Source organism: Canis lupus, chromosome 23 (assembly GCF_011100685.1).
Source record: "Canis lupus familiaris isolate Mischka breed German Shepherd chromosome 23, alternate assembly UU_Cfam_GSD_1.0, whole genome shotgun sequence".
Classification (NCBI taxonomy): domain Eukaryota; kingdom Metazoa; phylum Chordata; class Mammalia; order Carnivora; family Canidae; genus Canis; species Canis lupus.
In genome coordinates this window covers 38,149,423-38,172,532 of record NC_049244.1, presented here as the reverse complement: position 1 = coordinate 38,172,532, position 23,110 = coordinate 38,149,423, and the positions used below count along the sequence as shown (strand labels likewise).

The 23,110-nt window shown below is 41.4% G+C and overlaps 1 protein-coding gene across 3 annotated transcripts in view; it reads right to left on the bottom strand.

Moving 5' to 3' along the window:
- Positions 1-1,946: 1,946 nt before the first annotated feature.
- Positions 1,947-23,110, bottom strand: part of GRK7 (G protein-coupled receptor kinase 7) — a 59,508-nt gene continuing 38,344 nt past the window's right edge. For all 3 annotated transcript variants that reach the window (XM_038571090.1, XM_038571092.1, XM_038571091.1), the window contains 2 exons: positions 11,820-12,094; positions 1,947-4,410 (listed from right to left, as the gene is read on the bottom strand). In XM_038571090.1, the coding sequence (XP_038427018.1) occupies positions 4,074-4,410; positions 11,820-12,094 (612 nt within the window). In that variant the 3' untranslated portion in view covers positions 1,947-4,073. The remainder of the gene's footprint in view (positions 4,411-11,819; positions 12,095-23,110) is intronic.

Genomic DNA, 23,110 nt, shown 5'->3' with positions numbered 1-23,110 from the left:
TCCTGTCTTCAGCCCAGGGCCTAATCCTGGGGTTCCGGGATCAAGTCCCACATCAGGCTCCCTGCATGGAGCCTGCTTCTCCCTCTGCCTGTGTCTCTGCCTCTCTCTGTGTGTCTCTCATGAATGAATAAATAAAATCTTAAAAATAATAAAATAAAATAAATAAAATTAAATAAAATTAAATTAAATTAAAATATCCTTAAGATTTAAGACTGCCCAGGACAATTTAAGGATTATGTATTTTCACTAGTTTTCATGTCCAGACAATTTACATTAATCAAGTCTTATTAAACTGCTCTAATGATACATACAGTATAATAACTTTTAAAAATTAATTTGGTAAACTCTCATGATTTCAAGACATGCAGTTCCTAAGAAACCCAATTAATTGAATTTTCACTTCCATGCCTGGTCATCTAAATGAGAAACATCTTAAATCTCTTAAATCTGACATTCAAAATGAACAATTGAGAATATTTTTTTTAACTCTTTGTGGTGCACAATCTTAAACTAAATAATTCATCACTGTTTGTTATGAAAATCTCATGCATACCTTCTGCTGTGAGGGCATCTCTACATCCCTTCCTGCAGGTTATCCTTTAAACCCATCTTCTCCTGTAGGAAACAAACATTCCAAATAGCCCCTGACAAATAGCCCCTCTCTTATTCTTCTTTGAGTATGTCACTCACATATGTGTTTGTTTCCCCTAATGTTTCATTATGTTTATGAAACTTTTCTATAAAAACAGAAGTCAAAAAAAAAAACAACCCAAAAACATAAGTTCGTTTTAACTTTGGAGAATAAGCAAGCATCATCCCCTTTCAAAAATCACATTCTTCTTTGATGACATCTGGTTTCGTCTTCTTGAAGTTTTTACTTAAATCCCACCCACAACCTGCTGCAGATCACTTTGCAATCACTTGTTTCTCTCCATCTCCAACATTATTCTCCCCATCAGGTCTGTTCCTCACTTGCCTGGCCCTTGTAGCCAGGAGCCTCCATCACTCTGACATGACCCAGGTGGGTCCTGTACCTGGCATGTGATAAGGATGGGGCCTGGGATGAACTCCAATGTTTCCATGTATTCTAGTTAGTTCTTTCTTTCATTGTGCATAAAAGCTTTCCTTTTAAACTGCTCCCTAGGACCCAGGTCTCTTCCTTCTCTCACGGCCTTTGGAATTTTCAATTAAGGTGGCCAAATTTAGCTCTTACTAGTTTGTTCCCTGACCTAGAATAATTTGACCTGCTGCTACTTACTATTAACCTTCAATTTATTATGGCCCTATTATATGCAAGTCATGTGCTATGTGTTTCATATACATTACTTCTAGTCTTTGCAACAACCCTGAAAAGCTGTGTGACCTTGGGTAAGCTATAGAACATCTCCGAGCTTTAGTTTCTCATTTTTAAAGGAAGATTTATTTATTTACTTGAGGAGGAGGAGAGGAGTGGGTGGGCAGTGGGAGAGAGAGAATCCCAAACAGATTCCCCACTGAGTGCAGAGCCAGATGCGGGGCTTGATCTCATGATCCTGAGAGCACCATCTGAGCTGAAATCAAGAGTCAGACGCTCAACTGACTGAACCACCCAGGCACCCCAGTTTCTCATTTAAAATGTGAATAACAACACTGACAAGAGGCTGCATTTTACCTTACACCATATAGCTTCTCTTAGACAGTTGTCTTATTTCTCTATGGTGTCCCCAAAATACCCAGGATAGGGCTCAATATGTAACTTAACTCAACATATATTTACTTGGAGATTGTTTGAATATAGTTATCTTCCTCAATTACTTTCTTGAGTTAGTTCTAAGAAATGAAACACAGATTTCTACTAAAGTTTATCAAAAGCAGTAGACATTTACAATAAGGAACCAATGCAAGAAGACATTACTTTGAAATGTCTAATTATAAAGCTAAATACTAAAAACTCTACTCTTGGAAAGTTCTGTCTTGTGATTTTATTTTTTGTTAAAATAGACTTGTTACAAATTTCATCAAATTTTAATCTACTTTCTTGTCTTAGGAAAAAGAATCTGCTGGACACACCTGTATCTGCTTTGATGACCCAGGACTCTGCAGTGTCTCCAGAGCAGGATTTGGAGCATCAAAAACTTGCTGAGGATAGAGAATGAGCAGAAGGGTGAGTAGCAGATGAACTAACCCAGGACTTAAGTCCAAGAGGATTTCTTACTACTCCTGCAGGATATGGTTAATGCTGTCTTATAATTGAGGATTATTGTTAGCTGGATTCCAGTTAACCAAATATTTTTGACCAGTGTTTTTGCAACTCTTGGCTCCCTTAATCAAGAGAGAAAACTTTTAAAATGATTCAGCCAGGTTTCTCACCACTGGGACAAGTGAGATTTCCTAATGCACACATACATCTTTTTTTACCCTTTTTAAAAATTTCATTTTATTATTATTTTTAGTAAGCTCTATGCCCAACATGGGGCTTGAAGTCACAACCCCACTCTGAGGTCAAGGGTCACATGCTCTACCAGCTGACCAGCCAGGTGCCCCCCTTTTTTTCTTTAAGTATAATCACCTCAGATTTATATTTATTTGTGCCCCAAATATTTTTTTGCACCCTTAGAATTTTCACTTTGGCTGTGCTCATGAGAAGTGCTAATTCTACAATAAAGTTCTGGCTGGGTAGCCACTTGAAATGAGGGCTACCATTTGTTTAAATCAGCTGCCAAAGCCTATATTTCTCCTTCATTCAAGTCTTGAAAGAGCCAAGAGCCTTAGAGCCAAAAGCCTACTTCACAAGATATGTGTGAAGAACTACAGTGTACAAGGACAGGAAAGTCTACAGGATGAATACAGATTATCTTCAGTTTCATATATACTGCAACTGCCAAAATTATGTGTTTTGGGGGTATTTGAAAAGTTGCTACCCCCCCCCCCAAAAGTTGCTCCCAAATGTACAGTTGAAACCTTGAGCAACCCAAACAAGAACCCTACATAACAGCATTTAAGCCTATGTGGCATGGTTCTCAAACTTGCCGGACATTAGAAGCACCTAGGGAGCTTTTGAGAATCTAGATGCCCAGACTGCACCCCAGACCAATTAAAATCTGGGGGTAAGAGTCAGACATTGGTACTTTTAAAAGATCCCTAGGTGATTCCAAAGTTCAGCAAAGTTTGGGAACTAATGGCATGTGGAAAAATACATGTAAGCAATTTGTAGCATGTTACCTAAAGGACTCAACTTACAGAATACTTTAATTCACAGATCTCGTGAGTGTTTATGTTTAAAATGCTTCAACATTATAATGGTAAAATACTGCCGGAACATGACAACGAGACTTTCGGTAAGTTAAAAATTATTCTGTAATTTTAAATATTGCCCAAATATTACAATCCACTCCTTTTTAGGGGGAGGATATAAGGAACATTTATTTCCAGCTTTCAAATCCTTTTTATAACTACAGAGGCAAAAGAAATACTGAAAGATGAAGGGAAGAAAGGATATAAACAAAGAAAAACTAAAATGATTATTTACCAAGAATTGCAAATGCTCATTTTCTGAGCATTACCACAACGTTCCATTCTCTATTCCTAGGACTTTGTGTAATTTTCAGGGACATGATGGTGGCGGGCTCATGCTTTTAGTTTATCAAAATAAACCTGAATGTTCCTTTTCCCAGGCCTCAATGAAAACTGAGACTTTACTCATCTTTATGAAAAAAGAGAGAAAGAAGAAAGAGGTGGGGAGAGAGAGAGAGAGAGAGAGGGAGAGAGAAGGAAGGAAGGAGGAAGAAAGGAGAGGAAAGAAGAGGAAGGGAAGGAGAGAGAGGAGAAAAGGGGTAGAAGAGGGGAAGAGGAGAGGAGGTAAGGGGTAGGGTGGAGAGTGAGAGAAAGGGGAGGAGAGCGGAAAGAGTGGGGAGGTGGAGGGGAGGGGAGAAAAATGTGTCCTAGTGGTAAGCTCACCTGTCCTTTGAACTGTTCTATGGTTGAAATGCCCCTCCTGATTGATCAGTCCTCATTCAACAGATTTTCATGTGTTAGGAACATTCAAGGATTATGTCAGCTGAGATTCCTGCTGCCCATCTGGTAGAGAAAACAACTTATAATAACAAACACACACCAGACTTGGATGAATTACCATCCCCACAACCTGCAGGCCTGTTGGGGTCGTTCAATTCTTCAAACAGTCCTGTTTCTATAATCTCTTCCTGCCATGCTATGGGGACAGCACCTGTTGCAAATCTTTGGAAGAACACCTTGTCTTTATCATCAAATTCGATTCCCCGAACCTCAGAGAAATCTTCAATTTCAGCAATGTCTTTGGCATAAACCACTGAAGGATCTGGCACAAATGGGGGCTCAACCAGGCCAGCTTCCAGGCGAGCAAAATTGATGGTTTTGAAGAAAGGGTGTTGCCTGGGATCATCAGACTTCTCTCTGTGAAGAAAGGAGATGGTCAGCCTTAGACACAGTAACAAACCAAAACAGGAAATGTTTTAACAATACGAAGTGTGTAGTATTCTTTTCCTGCAATACATTTTATTTTAATTTCAAAGACAATATAACGATGTAAAGAATAATTTGGAAAAATAATAACTTGAAAAATCACCCATGATTTTTAAAAATTTACCCACAATTCCATCTTATGCAGACAGTAGCATCTTCGTTGTTTGCAGATAAATTTCACATGTAGATCTAATCTTCAGAGTCAAGCAGTTGACATGACTTTTATTTTTAGTGCTCTATGGAAATACAGGCAAAATTCAGTGGAACCCGAACCTGCTTGCCTACAACTTCCAGTCATTGCACTTTGCTCTACTCTTCAGGGTCACATTGAACAAGGGAAGCATGTCTCTTCCCACACAGCCCCCCTCACATTCTAAAGACAGCACCCATATCTCCTCACTCTTCATATAACATGATTTTTAGGAGCTCCACCTACCTCCCCAACTGCCACAATATTTTTAAAGATTTAAAAAATCCATTAGTAATTTTTAGTAGCATCCATTCAATGCTCAAGACTATGGCTATTTTTTATCAAGCCCTTCTTCTTTGTGTTAGAAATAATTCCAGTATTTGCCTTAGAATAAGGGGGGGGGTGGGGGATATGTGTTTCCAACTGTGTGACCTCTTGTTAATGATCTATTGCTGTGTAACAAACTGCCCCAACATTCAGTGGCTTAAAACAACATTATTATCTCAGTTTCTGTGGGTCAAGAATCTAGAACCAGTTTAACTGGGTGCCTCTGGCTCAAGGTCTTTCATGAGGTTTCAGTAAAGCTGTTCATCGGGGGGCACCTAGTAGCTCAGTGGTTGAGTGTCTGTCTTTGGCTCAAGTCATGATCCCGAGGTCCTGGGATCAAGTCTCGCCTCATGCTTCAGCCTGCTTCTCCCTCTGTCTATGTCTCTGCCTCTCTCTGTGTGTCTCTCATGAAAATAAATAAATAAAATCTTAAAAAAAAAAAAAAAAAAAAACTCTTCATCAAGGCTATGGTCTCAACTGAAGGTTCAGCTGGGGTTAGGGGAGGAAATCTGCTTCCAAGCTCATTCACATGGTTATTGGCAGGTCTTCATACCTTACCACATGAGCCTCTTCACAAAGCTACCTTATAACTTTACAGCTGGCTTTCCCCAGGGCAAATGATCAGAGAGGGAGGAAGGGAGGATGGGAAAGAGAAAGAGTGAACCCAAGATAAAAGGCACAGTCTTCTTACTACCTAATCTTAGAAATGATATCTTATCACTTCTGCCATGTTGTTAGAAGCAGATGAATAAGTCCAGCCTACCCTTAAGGGAAGGGATTACACAAGAGTGTGGATAACAGGAGGTTGGGAGGAACGCCTGAGTGGCTCAGCGGTGAGGGCCTGCCTTTGGCCCAGGGCATGATCATGGGGTCCCAGGATTAAGTCCCACTTCGGGCTCCCTGCATGGAGCCTGCCTTTCTCTCTGCCTATGTCTCTGCCCACCCCCCTCCCCGTGTCTCATGAATAAATAAAATCTTAAAAACAAAAAAGGAGGTGGGGATCTTTGGGGGCACACTAGGGGCAGCCTACTGCACATTTCTCTTGGTTCCTCTTAAGTACAGGTTTTTGTTTCATTTTGTTTTGACAGAAAAGTCGATTTATGTCCTAAATCAACCTTGGTAAAAATTAATCACTTTCATACGTTTCCTTTTATTTTTATTCCAGTTATCAAAAAGCTTTTAGGAAAAGGATTGAGGAATTCTCCCTTTAGAGACTTCCTACTATGTCAGATAATTACTGCAGTGGACTCTAACAGGTCCAAAACACAATCATGATGTTACTAATAACAATAGTGAGAATAACTGGCATTTATCCTGAACTCACTTTTAGTTCACAAAGTTAAGCTCTGCATTTATGTTATCGCATTTAACCATCACAATAATGCCTGTCTGTCTTTTCATTGTATTTTTAACCTCTTTATTTGCTTCTGCATTCATAAATAGCTGTGCGTCTGAAAAAGCCAAAAAACACAGGTGAATTTTTCAAAGGAAAATTATAATAAAATATTATTATGGAAAAGAGAAATCCAGCTGGAGGCATTTGATGCCCAGCCATTCCCTGGGTTGTTCTGTGATTCAGGTCTAGCCCCATCCAGGATGGATGATGCAGGACTCCTTGGACTTTTCTCATTATGACCCAACTGGAAAACAAGCATGGAGAACTGTATCATGAGATACTACAAGGTGTCTGTGTCTTTTTTATCCCAAGCCACCAAGTCTCCATCAATTGAAAGGAAGGAAAATGCAGGCTTGCTGTCTTCTAGAACCTAATGACTGATGTCTGTGTGGTTTACATCCCGTAGAGTCAGAGCTTTGAGGGAGGGTTACTGAGATAATTCAGTAAGATGGATTTTTCTCTTAATTTAGGTTTACTGAGGTATAATTTACACAGCAAATGGTGGTGGGGAGGATATCAGAGAGAATTTAAATGTAGCAGAACAAGGACAGACCTAGAATTCCACCTAAGGAGATAAGGAATGAACCCCAAGATTTTGTGTCTCAAAGAAAACAAAGGAGTTGGAATGGGTCCAGGTGCCATGAGGAAGGAGCTGGAAACCCCTTGATGGCCACCAGCAGGTATGAACACACTGTCCTAGGGGTCAAGAGAGCACCTTAACCTCACTCTGAGCAGCTTTAACGTGGATAAACAAAGAGTGCCCAGGGGCTCAGGAACCTTGAGAAACTTGCCAAGCCAGTCTTGACAAGAGGGTGAACAGTTCTGTCTGTGGTTGCTGATGCTAACAACAAGACTAGGCTTTCCAACCCCTATTCCTTTTACTCAGTGTCTGGGCCACTGCAAATCTGATCGCTTTATCCTTTGCACTAATGACTCTTACCTCAGTTCTGTAATTAGAAATCACATGGATATTATTATTTTACTCTTGAATCTTTCCCTGACAGCTTCATTCAGGGACTTTTGGCCCATCATTATGCAGTGCACTTTGGACAAATAGGAGAGGCTATTGATGGAGGCAACATCTTTTGCAATAGCCAGCCTGGCAGTGGCAGGAAGACTTCTCCTCTTGACTGGAGTAGATTCTATTTCGGAGCATTTACAGGAGCTCTTGTATTACTGAACCCCACAGAGAGATTATGACGCATTTTCTTATAACAGTTAATGAAGGAAAGATACCAACTGAGCATACTTGAAGACCACTCTGTGGGGTTTGGTCTGCCAGGAACAGTACGTATTGGTACGAAATTACATGTTGGGGAAACACTTAAGTCAGAGATTTGCATGGTTATTTGATCTTGTTCTGCTGTATTGACTGGAGGAAAACCTGCAAAGTGCTTAAGTGGTCTTCAGCTTTTATTTTATTAGAAAACATCATAAGCCCTATCTAGAGCCTTTGTGAGCGGCTCTGAAAAGCTTTCGACTTCTATGCAAAATTAATTCACAGACCTACAAAGACAAAGGAGGAGATGCTTTCAATGATGCCTAAAGAAGGAAAAGTGTTTTAAAATTTATTTCAAATGTTTGTGAATGCAAGAGGGAAGGGGCACTTGACCCCTCTGCCATTTAACACGTTGTGTAGGCATTTGCTTGGCTTTGAAGGACACCACTAAATTCATCAAACATTCTCTCATTTTAATTTAAAAAATATACAGAGAGCTGAAATAAAAATGTTAGAAGGTTTTCTCTTTCACCGAACAGCTGGTTTTTATATGCCTTTTCTCTAATGTTGTAAACAGTTTTATTCAAAACAGTCACAACAACAGATGCTTTATAAAAAAAGTTTTGCTTGATGGAGCAGCTTCAGGCAATGATCCAGAGCTTTAAGGTGGTATTTTCCTGAAGAAGTTTGTCAATATTTCATTTTATATACCCAAAGTGTGTTTATAGAGTATCAAGATAGATTTTCAATCAAACATGCCAAGTGGGTGGTAGTCCCTTCAGGGAGGTCATCTGAAGAGACTGCTTTTTCCTTGCTGCCTCTTCCACTGTTGGTGTGCCCTCTTATATTCCCTGCCATATAGTAGAGATGGTCAGTAGTCACCATTTCTGGTTCTTCTCTCCTTCCTGGGCACGTGGAAGGCAACACTAGCCAGATCCTTCGACCTGGTATAGGGCCAAGGGCTCCTTCTGGCCAAACCGAAGTGAGTGTAGGTCACTTCCCTGCTGAGGCAGTACAAAGCTCCTCTTGGTTCTCTACCCTTTCTTCTCTTGCTATCTCTTCTCTTGCTATAGTGACTGGAAGCCTCAAGTTCCAATGGAGCTGTCAAATAGAAAGTAGCCTGGCTTTCTGAGTCACTGCTCCAAAGGGAGATACCCGAAGGGCTGCTGCACTCATAATGGACTTTGTGTGAGTGAGAAAAATTCCTTTCATTTCAAGCTGTGGAGACTATGGGATTTGCTTGTTATCATGACATGGCTGATTCTGACCACACTAATACAACAATGTTGGAAGCTATACAGGAAAATCAGTTCCAGGTTTTACTTCGCATAAACGTAGAGATTCCGTCAAATTTCAAAGTGCTCATTTGTTAGCTTGGTATCTGTCATGCTTTGGAAGTTATTACAAATGGATTTTGTTTTGCTATTTAAAGAAATGAGGTTGAAAATTAAAAGCTTATCTCCATATTCAAATATTTTGAATTAAGGCAGCCTCTTCTAGAGCCTTCACCAGCAGCTACTTGGAAGATTTAGGGTAATTTTACTGACTACATTCTGGGGTAAATATTAAAAATCAGTCCTAGGGATCCCTGGGTGGCGCAGAGGTTTGGCGCCTGCCTTTAGCCCGGGGCGCGATCCTGGAGACCTGGGATCCAATCCCATGTCGGGCTCTCGGTGCATGGAGCCTGCTTCTCCCTCTGCCTATGTCTCTGCCTCTCTCTCTCTGTGTGACTATCATAAATAAAAAATTAAAAAAAAAAAATCAGTCCTATAACTTCATGTTGTAGCTTTCGTATTTGTATATATTTTAAATTTTTGAAAATTCAATCTAAGAATTTAGACGTTCAAGCTCATAATTTAGCCAAAATATTATCTGCTATCTCTCTTAGAATAAACTAGTAATAATTGCTATCACTTTTTGAACAGGTCTGAACATACATTATATCTAACTTTACATATGTCATATCTAAACCTCAAAGTATCCCACTGTATTAGCCAGGATTCTCTAGAGAAACAGAATCAACAGGATGCTGGGGATCCCTGGGTGGCTCAGCGGTTTAGTGCCTGCCTTCCGCCCAGGGCATGATCATGGGACTCCCAGGATTGAGTCCCAAGATCGACTCCCGCATCCGGCTCCCTCAGTGGAGCCTGCTTCTCCCTCTGCCTGTGTCTCTGCCTCTCTCTCTCTCTGTGTCTCTCATGAATAAATAATAAAATCTTAAAAAAAAAAAAAAAGAAAAACAGGATGTTGAAGGGGTCCAGAATGTACCACAGTAGCATAAAAATTATTTTGAGCTGAAGGCATTTGCAAGTCAACAGATACAGGTTTTGAACTCCCCTTATCGGCCTAGAAGCAAAGACTCCCCCAGAAACTCAACTCATAAATCTCCCTGGGAGTTTTAGAGCTGGGAAAGCTTGACTCTTCCGTCTGCACCACACCTAAACAGACAGATTGTCACAAAACTATCATTATCTCCCATCTCTTCTCCTGAGGACCCATTTATCTCTCCTAAAGTCATTTGTTTTCACAGAAGTGCCCTTCCCCCCACCAATTCTAAGAAATTATTTGTTTTCCTGCAAGTACCCTTCTCCTCCTCCCCTTCCTCTATTCAGGTGGCCTATAATTCTAATTGATCCCAGTCACATTTTTCTGTGAACTCTTGTATATGTGCATCAATAAAAACCTGACTTTTTCTCTTGCTAATCTGTTTTTTGTCAGCTTAGTTTGCAGGCCTCCAAACCTAAGAGGGTAGAGGAAAAGTTTTTCTCCCTGACAGTAATGTGTGTATGTATATGAGAGCAATTGAGAGAGGGAGAGAGAGAGTGAGAGAAGAGAAAAAGAGAGACAGAGAAAGAAAGACAGAAAGAAAAAGAGAAAAGGGAGGGAGGGAGGGAGGAAGAAAGAAAAAGAAAAGAAGGAGGGAGAGAGAGGGGAGGGAGGGAGGGAGGGAGGGAGGGAGGGAGGGAGGGAAGAAGGAAAGAAGGAAGTAAGGAAGGAAGAAAGGAAGGAAGGAAGAAAGGAAGGAAGAAAGGGAAGTAAAAAAGGCAGAGAGAAGTTTATTTTAAGGAATTGGCTCACACAATTGTGGTGGTTTGGCAAGTCCAAATCCTGCAAGGTAGGCTGTCAAGCTGGAGACTCAGGGGAAGAGTTGCACTTCAAGTCCAAAGGTGTTTTGTCAGCAGAATTCCCTCTTCTCCCAGGGAAGTCAGTCTTTTTCTGTTACAGCCTTCAACTGATTGGATGAGATCCACCCACATTATGAAGAATAATCTCCTTTACTCAAAGCCTACTGATTTATATATTAATCTTAACTAAAAAATACCTGCACAGAAATCTCTAGAATAATTGATTATCTGAGTATTGTAACCTAATCAAGTTGTCAAAAAATTAGTCATTACACCTCTAAATCCCCCATTTTGAAACATGAAGATATTGAGACTCTGAGAAAGTAGTTCAATTGCTTGAGGTAAAATGACATACAGAGCTAGGATGTGAGTCTATGTTTGTGAATCTAAAGTCCTTCGTTTTTTCTTTGTAGAACACAGTCATCCACTGCCCAGGTCAGCTTTTACTTCTTTTGTTTCTCCTAAAATATCTTGATCTTACTATTCCACGTAAGCAATAAAACTCAACTTTCTTCAAAAGTAACATCAACTGTATTTAACATACCTGGCAATAGTATATGTACTCACTAAATATCTGTTGACCAGTTGACATCTTGCAGAGACATTTAAAAGGGGCAGAATTTTCCAGAGCTATAACTTTCCAGTACTGATGGGTTTTAAGTTTTAGTTTTAATTTTATTCATTTTTGAATCATTTTATTCCCATGATTCAAAATTCAAAAGATAATAGGGTCATAGAGTGAAAATCCTCATTTGCATACTCGTCACCTGCCCCTAATTTCTTTTTCTTAGAGGCAACCAATCATAGACATTCTTTGTATACTCTGCCCAAAATATTTGGGTTCATGCTAGGCAACTATTTAAATTATAGATTTCTTTTCTTTCTTTGAAGTATGCTGTTTTGCACTTCACTTTTTTCACTTTAAGATATATCTGAGATCATCCTACATTGAGTGCTCACGGTGTTTGAAAGTATTGGAAATATGTAACTATATAATATGCAAAGAATAATAGGAAAATAATAATACTGAATCCTGTGGACAATGTTGACATGGCTAATCACCTCTATTTTATGGTAGTTTACCTGCTTCCTAAACGTTGCTCTGGTTTCTTAGCCAAGAAGAGTCTGCAAATATCTTTTGCTTCCTCTGTGAAGTTATCATGTTGGAATTGGACGTCTTCTTTCAGGGTTCTTTGCTTTAAATCCTCTTTACTGACTTTTTCCTTGTAATCTTTGAATGGTGTCCGTCCAGCAACCATTTCATAGATACTGCATCCCATTGCAAACCAGTCCACAGGATAGGAATAACTCACTTTTTCCATTAGGATTTCAGGAGCCATATAACCATTGGTTCCAGCCTGTAGCACCCCAAACAAGAACAAAACAAAAACACTAATGTGAGTATAACAGATGCTGCTGATTGCCTGTCCAATGCCCATTCTCCTTTTCTTTCTTTGTGAAGGGGAATCCTAACTTATTTGGGGTGGCAATGTGTCTAACCTGATCTAGCCTCTGCTTTCCTAGCAGCCTCTGGTGGAGCTAGTGCAGGCCATGTCATCCATTCTGGCCAATAAGAAGTAAAGAGAATTTAGATGGAGTGCCTTCTAAAGATTTTATTTTATTTATTTATTTATTTATTTATTTAGTTGTTAGTTAGTTAGTTATTTGAGAGAGAGAGAGAGAGAGTGAGAGAAAGAAAGCACAGAGGGAGAGTGAGAAGCAAACTGCCCACCAAGCAGAGACCTGTTCCTGGGCTTGATCCTAGGAGCCATAGATCACAACCAAGCTGAAGGCAGACATTGAGCCACTCAGGAGCCCGGCTGGAGTGCATTCTAAAAGAGACAGATGAGGAGTGCCTGGGTGGCTCAGACAATTGACTCTTGATCTCAGCTGAGGGTTCATGCTAGGCATGGAGCCTACTGAATAAATGAATGAATGAACAAATGAATGAATAATAAAATAAAGGGATAGATGAAGCTGCCCTTGAAATGGGGAGGTCACGTAGCCCCACACTTCATCATTAAGGTAAAAACTTCAAGTGGATGTCTCTATGATTCCCCTAACCTCTGCCTCTGTATTTTACTCACAGATAATAGAAAATTAGATGCATAGTTTTTAAAGGTTGAACACTTTATTGCTAATATTGAGTGTTTATATACTATCTGGTCTCTGATTCTTACTCTATTTGCTATATAACAATATTAATATCACACTCTGTGTCTGCATTAAAAAATTAGCATAATCATTTTAATCTAAAAAATTCCACACATGAAATTTCATTTAACATGCCTGACTATATTTTGCAGGCACATTTCTACTGACAATACATGCCAAATAACCACTGGGTTAAAAACATATTTTTTTATATAACATAAAATTTACCCTCTTGGGGCACCTGGGTGGCTCAGTGGTTGAGTGTCTGCCTTTCGCTCAGGTCATGATCCTGCAGTCCTGGGATTGAGTCCCACATTGGACTCCTGGTGGGGAGCCTGCTTCTCTCTCTGTCTGTGTCTCTGCCTCTCTCTCTGTGTGTCTCTCATGAATAAAGAATTTTTTTAAAAAAATTTACCTTATTAATAATTTTTAAATATACAGTTCGAGAGTACTAAGTACATTCACATTGTTGTGCAACCATAATCACTTTCTATCTCCAGAACTCTCTTTATCTTGCAAAACTGAAACTCTAGTCCCATTCAACAACTCCCCATTGCCCCCCACACCTACCCCAGGCCCTGGCAACCACCATTTTACTTTCTGTCTCTATGAATCTAACTACTCCAGGTACCTCATGAATATGGAATCATGCAGTTATTATCTTTTTGTGAATGTGTTATTTTAATACATTAATTCAACAGATTTTTAAAAAGATTTTATTTATTTATTTATTTATTTATTTATCTATTTATTTATTTATTTATTTATTTGAGAGAGAGAGAGATGGAGGGAGTACATGTGTGTGCAGGAGGAGGGGCAGAAGGAGAGGGTGGATGAGAGGGAAGGAATCCCAAGCAGACTCCAGGTCAAGCACAGCTCCTCACATGGGGCTCGATCCCACAACCCTAAGATCATGACCTGAACCAAAACCAAGAGTTGGACAGTTAACTGATTGAGCCACTGAGGTGTCCCCAACAAATATTTAATGAATATCTATAACATAACTTATAACTATATACACACACATACACAAACACATATGTTTTCCAAAAACTAACTTGTTTTTGGCTAAAGTATAATGTATGACCTCTGTAGCAATTAAAAATTCAAAGAACACCCTAAAATGATAATAAGCTTCTATTAGTCCATAAAAATGATATTATAATTATTAGCAGAGTTGTGAGAAACAGAGGTGCTCTGTAAATTGACTCATACTTTTAGGAGAGCAGTAAGATATAGAGTCATAGCAAATAATATGTACCAACTGTTCCTATCCTTCAACCAGGTTACTTAATCCTGAGTATATACCTCAAAGAAATGACTCAGAAAAAAGAAAAAGGAATCTACATTGAGGTGTTCATAGCTCCATTATTCATAATGGTCACAAGCTGGAAACCTCCAAATGCCCATCAGTAAAGACAACAGATTAGAGTCTATTGCTAATACCAAGAAGTTTATATATATATAATGGACTTCACACACTTATTACAAATATGCATTCCAGTACATCAAAAAAGGTTGGAAAGGGATGCCTGGGTGGCTCAATGGTTGAGCATCTGCCTTTGGCTCAGGGTGTGATCTGGGAGTCAGAGGATCAAGTCCTGCATCAGGCTCCCTGCATGGAGCCTGCTTCTCCTTCTGTCTGTGTCTCTGCCTCTCTCTGTGTGTCTCTCATGAGTAAATAAATAAAATCTTTTTTTAAAAAAAAAAGTTGGAAAGTGTTACTTGTGTATTGGGTGATTTTTTTTTTTTCTGATTCCTTAAGTATATGTTTTTCTATGCACTATACATATAATGCCTTAGGAATATTACATTTCATAGATAATTTCTACATGGATAATAACAATGAAAATTATATATGACCCAAGCACTAATGGGAAGTAGTTGGCTTGTTCTGGAAGTGACTGGGGTCTGACAGACTGAGCATGAGTCAGCATGGCACTGCTGTTTTCATAGAAGCTGATATATAATTTGGGTGACCATACGTTCCGGTTTGCTGGGTACAGTCCCAGTTTACATTTGTTGTCCTAGAATCTTGTCTAGTTTTGCATTTCTCCAGACAAAAGGGTCCTGTAGGCTCCCCTGAGACCCAGGATGAAGTCTTACTCATCTTTATATCCAAACTAGGAATTTACTGTAGGGCCTCACCATCCAACCGATATTTATTGAGCTAAGCTGAGTAAGTTCTAGGGATACCAAGATATATAATACGTGGCCCCTGCCCTTCAGGATTTACAGGCTGGTGGAGAAAGGTCAAAAGGTTAATTCAATAGAGTAAATGCCAGTATGGGAGTATAAAACAAGCACAGGGAGGCCAGAGGTGTGTGTGTGTGTGTGTGTGTGTGTGTGTGTGTGTGTGTGTGTGTGTTGATACTTCACTGAAGAGTCAGTGATAGCTGAGCTGAATCATGAGGGAAGAATCTGTCACCTAGAGAAAGTTAGCCAGCTAACAAGCATGTACGAGAGATGGAGCCAGAAATAATGTGAGGTGTTCAGGGAATTTTAAGGAATTTGGCATTTATGGAACACAAGATCTGTGGGATACAACGGTGGGAGGGAAGACTAGAGGGAGAGATATGGATGAGATTGAGAAACACTGTATGCCGAAATAGCAAAAATCCATTCCCAGTCTCCCTTTCCCCGTGTATCTCCCTATCAGAGATCAGAAGGCTAAGCACTCCATCTTTCAGTTTCCTTTGTACCTAAAGAGATCATATGATATGAGCTTTATTTGGGAGATGTATAAGGCAAAGGTGCTGAGGGTTGGGGAGAAAGGGGAGTAAGCCCACTCAGAAATACATGAAAGATATAGGACAGGTTAATGGATCAATAGAGGGATGGATAGATGGATAGACATGTGATAAAGTGAATCCAATAAATTATTAATGATATACAATGGAATACTGTTTGACCATAAAAATGGATGAAGTGCTGATACATGCTACAACATGGATGAACCTTGAACTCATTATGTGAAGTAAAAGAAACTAAACACAAAAAGCCACATATTGGGTTTCCATTAATATATAATGTCCAAAATAGGCAATTCCATAGAGCCAGAAAGTGGGTTAGTGGTTGCTTAAGGTTGGGACAGGGGGAGTGGGAATGACTGCAAAGGGGCAGAGGGTGAAGAAAAGATTCTAAAATTGTGATAATGTTTGCATCGCTCTATGAATACACTAAAATCTACAGAATTGTACACTTTAAATGGGTCAACTTTATGGTATTTAAATTATATCTCAATAAAGCTGTTCAAAATGTCCATAGCAAATGCTAGGTAATGGGTATATAGGTGCTTGTTTTAAATTCTTTCAACTTTCCTGTATGTTTGAAGGCTTTTATATTAGAACACAGAGGGAAAAGGAGTGAGGGAAGGGGATGCAATGCCAGGTGTTACCAGGTAGCTGCCAATCCATCAGGCACAATAGAATCTTCTGGAAGGGTCATAAACAGGAACTGCAGGGGAGAGTGAAGAAAGGGGAAATCCATCTACCCAGCTCCCTCTTATCGCCTATTTCCATTAGCCAAGGATTACCCAAAAGCTAACTAGTCTGTTATTTCCAGATATGTAGTCCAGACCTTCAGCAGCTTGCTAGAAACCAGGATTCACATTGCATCATACATTTCCCCAATTCTAAAAGTGGAGGAGCAACTCGGCCTACATGTGGACGCCAACAGGGTGCTATCCAGGAGAGAGAGAAAAGGCAGAGAGGGACTATAAGAAGGTGTATGAGGTTTGTGGCCTAGTACATCAACTTGAAACTTCTCAAAGATGTACTTTGGTGTGGGGCTTCTTTCATTTGCAATACTGGCTACTGGCTGGCCACTCAATCCAGAAACCAATGGCTGTCAGAATTGGGAAACTTTCTCATATTATTTCTTTGATCATTTTCTCCTCCCCATTTTCTTTTCTCTCTTTTTGTTTTTAGAAATCCTGAACGTATCCTCTATGTTTCTTATATTTTGCTCCTATTTTCCATCTCTTTGTCTTTTTCTAGGATTTCTTTTTTTCCTAGAAGACTTCCTCTATTTTTTCCCAAACTCTTCTATTTTTTTTTTAAATCATTTTACGATGGGAAATTTCAAACATATACAGAAGAAAGACTAGAATAATAAACTCAGTATATGCTACAATCAGCTTCAACAATTATCAACAGTCTTGTTTCATCTGTGTCCCCTACCCACTGCCACTGCCCCCAGACTATTCTAGACGTCATATCGTTTGTACTTCACTATGAATTTGTAAAAGCATAAGGACACTTAAAAACAAAACCAAGGGCAGCCCCGGTGGTGCAGCGGTTTAGTGCCGCCTGCAGCCCGAGGTGTGATCCTGGAGACCTGGGATGGAATCCCACATCAGGTTCCCTGCGTGGAGCCTGCTTCTCCCTCTGCCTGTGTCTCTGCCTCTCTCTCTCTCTCTCTCTGTGTCTCTATGTATAAATAAAATGTTAAAAACAACAACAACAACAAAAAACAAAGCCATTGCAATACCATTAGTTCACTTAAAAAATAACAGTAATTCCTTAACATTATCAAATATCTGGACATGTTTACATTTCTCCAATTGTCCTATAAAACTGCCCTCTAATAGTTTGCTTAAATTTGGATCTAAATAAAGTTCATATAGTGTCGTTGCTTGGTATGTCTCTTAAATCTCTGTGAATATATGAATTCCTCATCTGTTTGCCTCCCTAGCCCCCTAGAAGATTTTGTTGGGAAAACTGGCTAAACTATAGAGTGCCCCAGGTTAGATTTTTCTGACTGTATCCCTGTGGTGTCATTTAACATGTACCTCTATTCTTTGTGTTTTCTGTAAAATAATAGCTAGATTTAGAGGCTTAATCCTTTTTTTTTTTAAGGTCTTATTGATTTATTCATGAGAGACAGAGAGAGAGAGAGAGGCAGAAACACAGGCAAGGGGAGAAGCAGGGTCCCTGTCAGGAGCCCCATGTGGGACTCCATACCCAGGACCCCAGGATCACACCCTGAGCCAAAGGCAGACACTTAACCACTGTGCCACCCAGTTGTCCCGAGGCTTAATCCTTCTACTGAAATTTCATTTCTGCAAATGTTTTTTATTAAAATATAATTAACATAGAATAATATGCACAGGTAGTAGATGTTCGGTTCAATAAATTTTGATAATTGTGTACACCCACATAAATACCACCCAAACAAGAAATAGAATATTTCATCCACCCAGAAAGTTCCCTTGTATCTCTTTTTAGTCCATTCTCCTCTCCACTTCCCAGGCAACCACTTTCTGATTTCTGTCACCATAGATTTGTCTGTTTCAGGATTCATATAAATGGAATAGTATGGGGCAGCCCCAGTGGTGCAGCAGTTTAGTGCCGCCTGCAGCCTGGGGTATGATCCTGGAGACCTGGGATCGAGTCTCACATTGGGCTCCCTGCATGGAGTCTGCTTCTCCCTCTGCCTGTGTCTCTGCCTCTCTGTTTGTGTGTGTCTCTCATGAATAAATAAATAAAATCTTAAAAAAAAAAATGGAATAGTATGGTAGATACTCTTTTGTGTCTGATTTCATTTTTTTGATGTTTTTGAGATTTATCCATGCTGTTCTGCAAAAATTATTTACGATTTTTTAATTTCTCAAATGTCCTTTCTTCTCTGAACGTTCCTTGTTTTCTAGCATCTGTTTTTGCTTCATAGATACAGTATCTTCTGTTAAATCTCATAAGATAGTAATTATAAATTTTAAAAATTGTTCCCTTCTACTCATTGCATTGTTTCTGCTTTCTATAGCCTCCTTTCTTCTGTTTGTTTTTGCATAGTCTTATTTTGGAGTGTTCCTTCAAATAACAAATGATCATTGACTGCTCTTTTTTTTTTTAAGATTGTATTTATTTATTCATGAGAGACAGAGAGAGAGAAGGAGGCAGAGATAGAGGGAGAAGCAGGCTCCCCACTGAGCAGAGAGCCCAATGCAGGACTTGATCCCAGGATTCTGGTATCGTGACCTGAGCTGAAGGCAGATGCTTAACCTACTGAGCCACCCAGGGGCCCAATCTTTGACTGTTCATATCTAAGAATGTAACATGAAAAAGCGGATAAGAAGCTTGTCAACTGATGGGCTTCACTGTAGGGTGATCCTGCAAAGCCCTTTCAATGGGGACTGACCTATGAGTATCCACACACCTTTTGTGTTAGGCTACTCCATTTCCTCAGAGAGAGATGCTCCAATAATACCCCATTTGAGAGGGGTCAGTCCACTTGCTCTCATTCTGGAAGCTAAGGTGAGGAGGGGGCTGAGGGTCTCCTCCCTTTCCATAGTATTTCACTTTCTACACCTCTCAGTTGGAGTGTATGTTCCTGAGTCCAGCTTCTCTCCAGTTCAATCTCCTCTGCTGGGGTGGAAAAAGCAGGAAGAAGACTACAGATAACATCCAACTGCAGTTTAGACTGGTGGTGATTGGTAAATTCTACTTAACAACACTGATGGTGAGCTTGCTCTGTGTGTGGCATCCTTCCAATGAGCAGATTTCAGAGGTGAGTGACTTTAGGGATTAAAATAGCTAATCAGGACACCAGATAAACATCAGTGGCTCAGTAGAAGGCATAGGGTGAGAGTGGAGAACATGCCATTTCCTCAACAAAGGATGTGAGACACAGGCTAGGGGAAAAGTTGGAAATAATAATGTACAATACTTATTAAGTGCTTATTATATGCTAAATATTTTCTCAAGTGCTTTATGTGCATTTCTTGTGTCATCTTTATGAGAAGCCTATGAGATAGAAACTATTTTATCTTCCATTTTACAGATTAAAAAACTGAACTATGGAGGGCTTGAATCTTGCCCAAGGTCACCCACCCAAGATTCACATACAGCCCTGCACTTTGAACCACTACGTTACACTGCCTCTATGGAAGTAGGTGAGGTGGCTTTTTCTTACCCTTCCAAGTTTCCTTCAGGATTTCTTTTTTTTTTTAAATTTTTTATTTATTTATGATAGTCACAGAGAGAGAGAGAGAGAGAGAGGCAGAGACACAGGCAGAGGGAGAAGCAGGCTCCATGCACCGGGAGCCCGACATGGGATTCGATCCCGGGTCTCCAGGATCACGCCCTGGGCCAAAGGCAGGCGCTAAACCGCTGCGCCACCCAGGGATCCCCAGGATTTCTTTTCTCTCCTTAGAGTCTTCTTCTTCCCTCTCCCCAGCTACCAAGGACCAAGACCTTGGTCCTTCTTGCTTGATTTGCTTCCCTTCCCCTTTTCCCAATATCCTTTGCCTGTATCTCTGCTAATCAAGCTGGCTGGGCTGCTCCCCACTACAGAGGTTGCTGGGAGGTGGGGATCAGATCCTGAACCATGCTCCAGGACCACGTTGCTCCCAACCCAGGGAAATAAATGAAGAATCAGCCTGCCATCTTTACAGCACTATAGCCTCTTGGTAAATGGAAAGAGCATGAGACAGCATACAGGGGAGCTTTAGACCCATTCCAAATAATTTTCAGGACTAAATTTACCTCTTGGCCCTAAAGACAGAAAATGTCAGTGATGGAATTTTGAAGGGCACCACCTCCTTAAGGAGTGGAGGTATTTCACAGAGAAGAATGGAATTAGAGGCGCAGGCCAGATTCTAGGCACCCAAATTCCAACACAGCCTCCAGCTGAAAAAATTAATTGCCTGCCCTTTATGCCATTTGTCTTCTGCATGTGAACTGCCTCCTCAGAGAGGGGTGGGAGGAGAGAACGGGCCAAGCAGCATGGGGCAGGGTCCAACCACGCTGACCTCTCACAGCTCAGTTTAACTCCTGCAGTCACAAAGGGCCCCCACACATCAGTCTCTGTGTCATCAAAACAGTCGCTTTCAAACCATGTGACCAGAACTGCCATTGCCAGAGCTATAGGGATCACCCAAATGTCAGCAGCAACAAAACTCTTAGAGGAATTTTCTCTATATGTTTTTTGTTCTGTTTCCTCACTTTGTTTTGTTTTTGTTTTATAATGCCTTTTGATGGATCCACATAGTCAACACCTGGTCAGGCAAAACAAGGTATACCCAGCAATGCAGGGTATAAAGCATCAGACCTCATGGAGTTTAAGAAGCCAGTAATAATGCCTCCTTCCATATTGCCCCTCCCCCCCAAGGGGCATCAAGAAGTCCATCTACAACAGTCGCTGCATGTGTATTGCGTAGGCCCATCAGGACCACCAGACACCCACAGGTGTTGAAACTTTGAGGACGGTGAACACCCTAGGGTGGGATTAGGATCAGAGCCAGCCAGTCCAGACCTGAGCAGACACCCCTTACATTGCTCTTGCTGTTAGATGCTGGCTTCCACTGACCCTGTAGCTGTTGTCACTCTTACCCCTGGTCCTATGGGAGCCAAGTGGCAGGGCCAAACTGGGCGGATTCAGCACTCTGAACAGTCCCAGTGTGACTCTGGACAGCAGTGGACTGTGACCTTGGCAGTATTGAGAACAGGAAGGGGCCTTTCCCTGGGACGGAGAGGGCACAGTTCACATCTTAATGGTTTTATACATCCATGAAAGACTGTGTGTGTGAACGCATGCATGTTTACGTGCAGGTCCTTCAAGGTCAAGGTCACCAGTAAACCTCCAGCACCCACTGGATCTGAAAAGTTGGCAAGCTTAATCACTGGAAGAAGTGCCAGCCAACACCGTGCCCCTGGTGTGGCCAGGCCAAGCTGGATTTGATGACCGGGCAGGGAGAAAGATGCAGAAAAGGAAGCTCTCTGCATTTGTCGGCGGTGGCCCAGCTAACTGGCCAGCGGAGCAAGAAACTGCCCGCGGATGCCTCTTCCCCCCAGCTCATCACAAACCAGATCCACTCGACAGCACAATCCAAACAGAAGAGGGAATCAGAATGTACATCTTTTGTTTGCCGTGGCAGGAGAACTGTTGAGCAGAGGAAAAAAACAAGCTGAGCTTAGCGCTATCAGCTGTTTCCTGGGGCTCGCTCCTTCCTTCCTCCGAGGGGGGCCTGGCCGCTTTGTTCTTGTTCCCAGCTGCTCCTCTGCGCCTTTAAGCGGTGGCCTTTGCAGACCTCAGAGGAATGCGGCCTGAGACCCCAGGGGATTTAGCTCTGAGGCTCCGCCTGCATGCTCAGCCCCAGGCTGCAGCCTCCACAGTGCCTGCTTTTGCTCCTTGTCTGCTTTCTGCCACTTCCTAGGTGGGCAGCAGGAGCCTCACCAGAGGTAGCTTCCTGCCCTTTCTGACACCCTTGGGAGGACACCCATTTCAGAGAGACACTGCATGGGATCCTAAAGAGAGGTTTCTGCAATAACGCTGTCCACAGCTATACAGCCTGACATCGATCTGCCGTGATTTGGATCTCTGCTCTTCCAATTACTAGCTGGTCACCCCCAGCCAGTTACTCAACCTCTGAGTCTCACAGCTCCTACTTCATAGGGCCATGATAAGGATTAAAGTGATAACACACACTGAGTACCTCCCCAAAGCTTGGCACACAGCAGGCCCTCAACAGGTATTAGAGACCATGGTCAGCAAGCCTGGGTTCTGGTTGTCTTAGGCAGGACGGCTACACAAGAAGAAAAACTCCAAAGTCTCTAAGATTCCATCAGATTGAAAGGCAGGGCCTGGCACATGGGCAGAGATCAATAGTTGTGATTCTTCCACTGGAATGTGTTCGATGGTGGTTTCATGTTCCCTGGATCTCTCCAGCAGCAGTCTCGGGCATATTTTCCACAGTGTCTCTAGGATGTGAGGAAGCAAGGCAACTGCGTGTATCTGCTTGGCTCAGTCTAAAGGGGAGCTGCGTGCCCCCAGCCCACTGTACTCACTGCAGCCCTGGGGTCCTGCTGGCTCCTTGTGCCTCACAAAGAACAAAGCACAGGTGCAAAGGTCACCTGAGAAGCTACAGTGCCAGTGCCCGACAGGTGAGGCAGAAACACTGCAACACGAGGGGTTGTGACTTAAGGGTCTGGTACCTGGCTTCTGGTAGGAAAATCAGAGCAACTGAGTGCCTACGAAGGGCTGACCCTCTGCTAGGCATTTATCTCTCTTGTTTCTTAATCTTCTCATCAAGCTCTAAGACGCGGATGGTATTAACCAGGCTCACTGAAGAGGCATGACTTGCCTGGGGTCAAGTGCAGGGCTATGGTCAGACTAAGTGGCATGTCTGTGCCAATTAGAAGAAGGCACTCTGCATGGCTTGCTGTGTAGAGCATGGGTTGGCCCACAGTCCTCAGTGTCCCTATGGCCAGGTGCCCCATGGG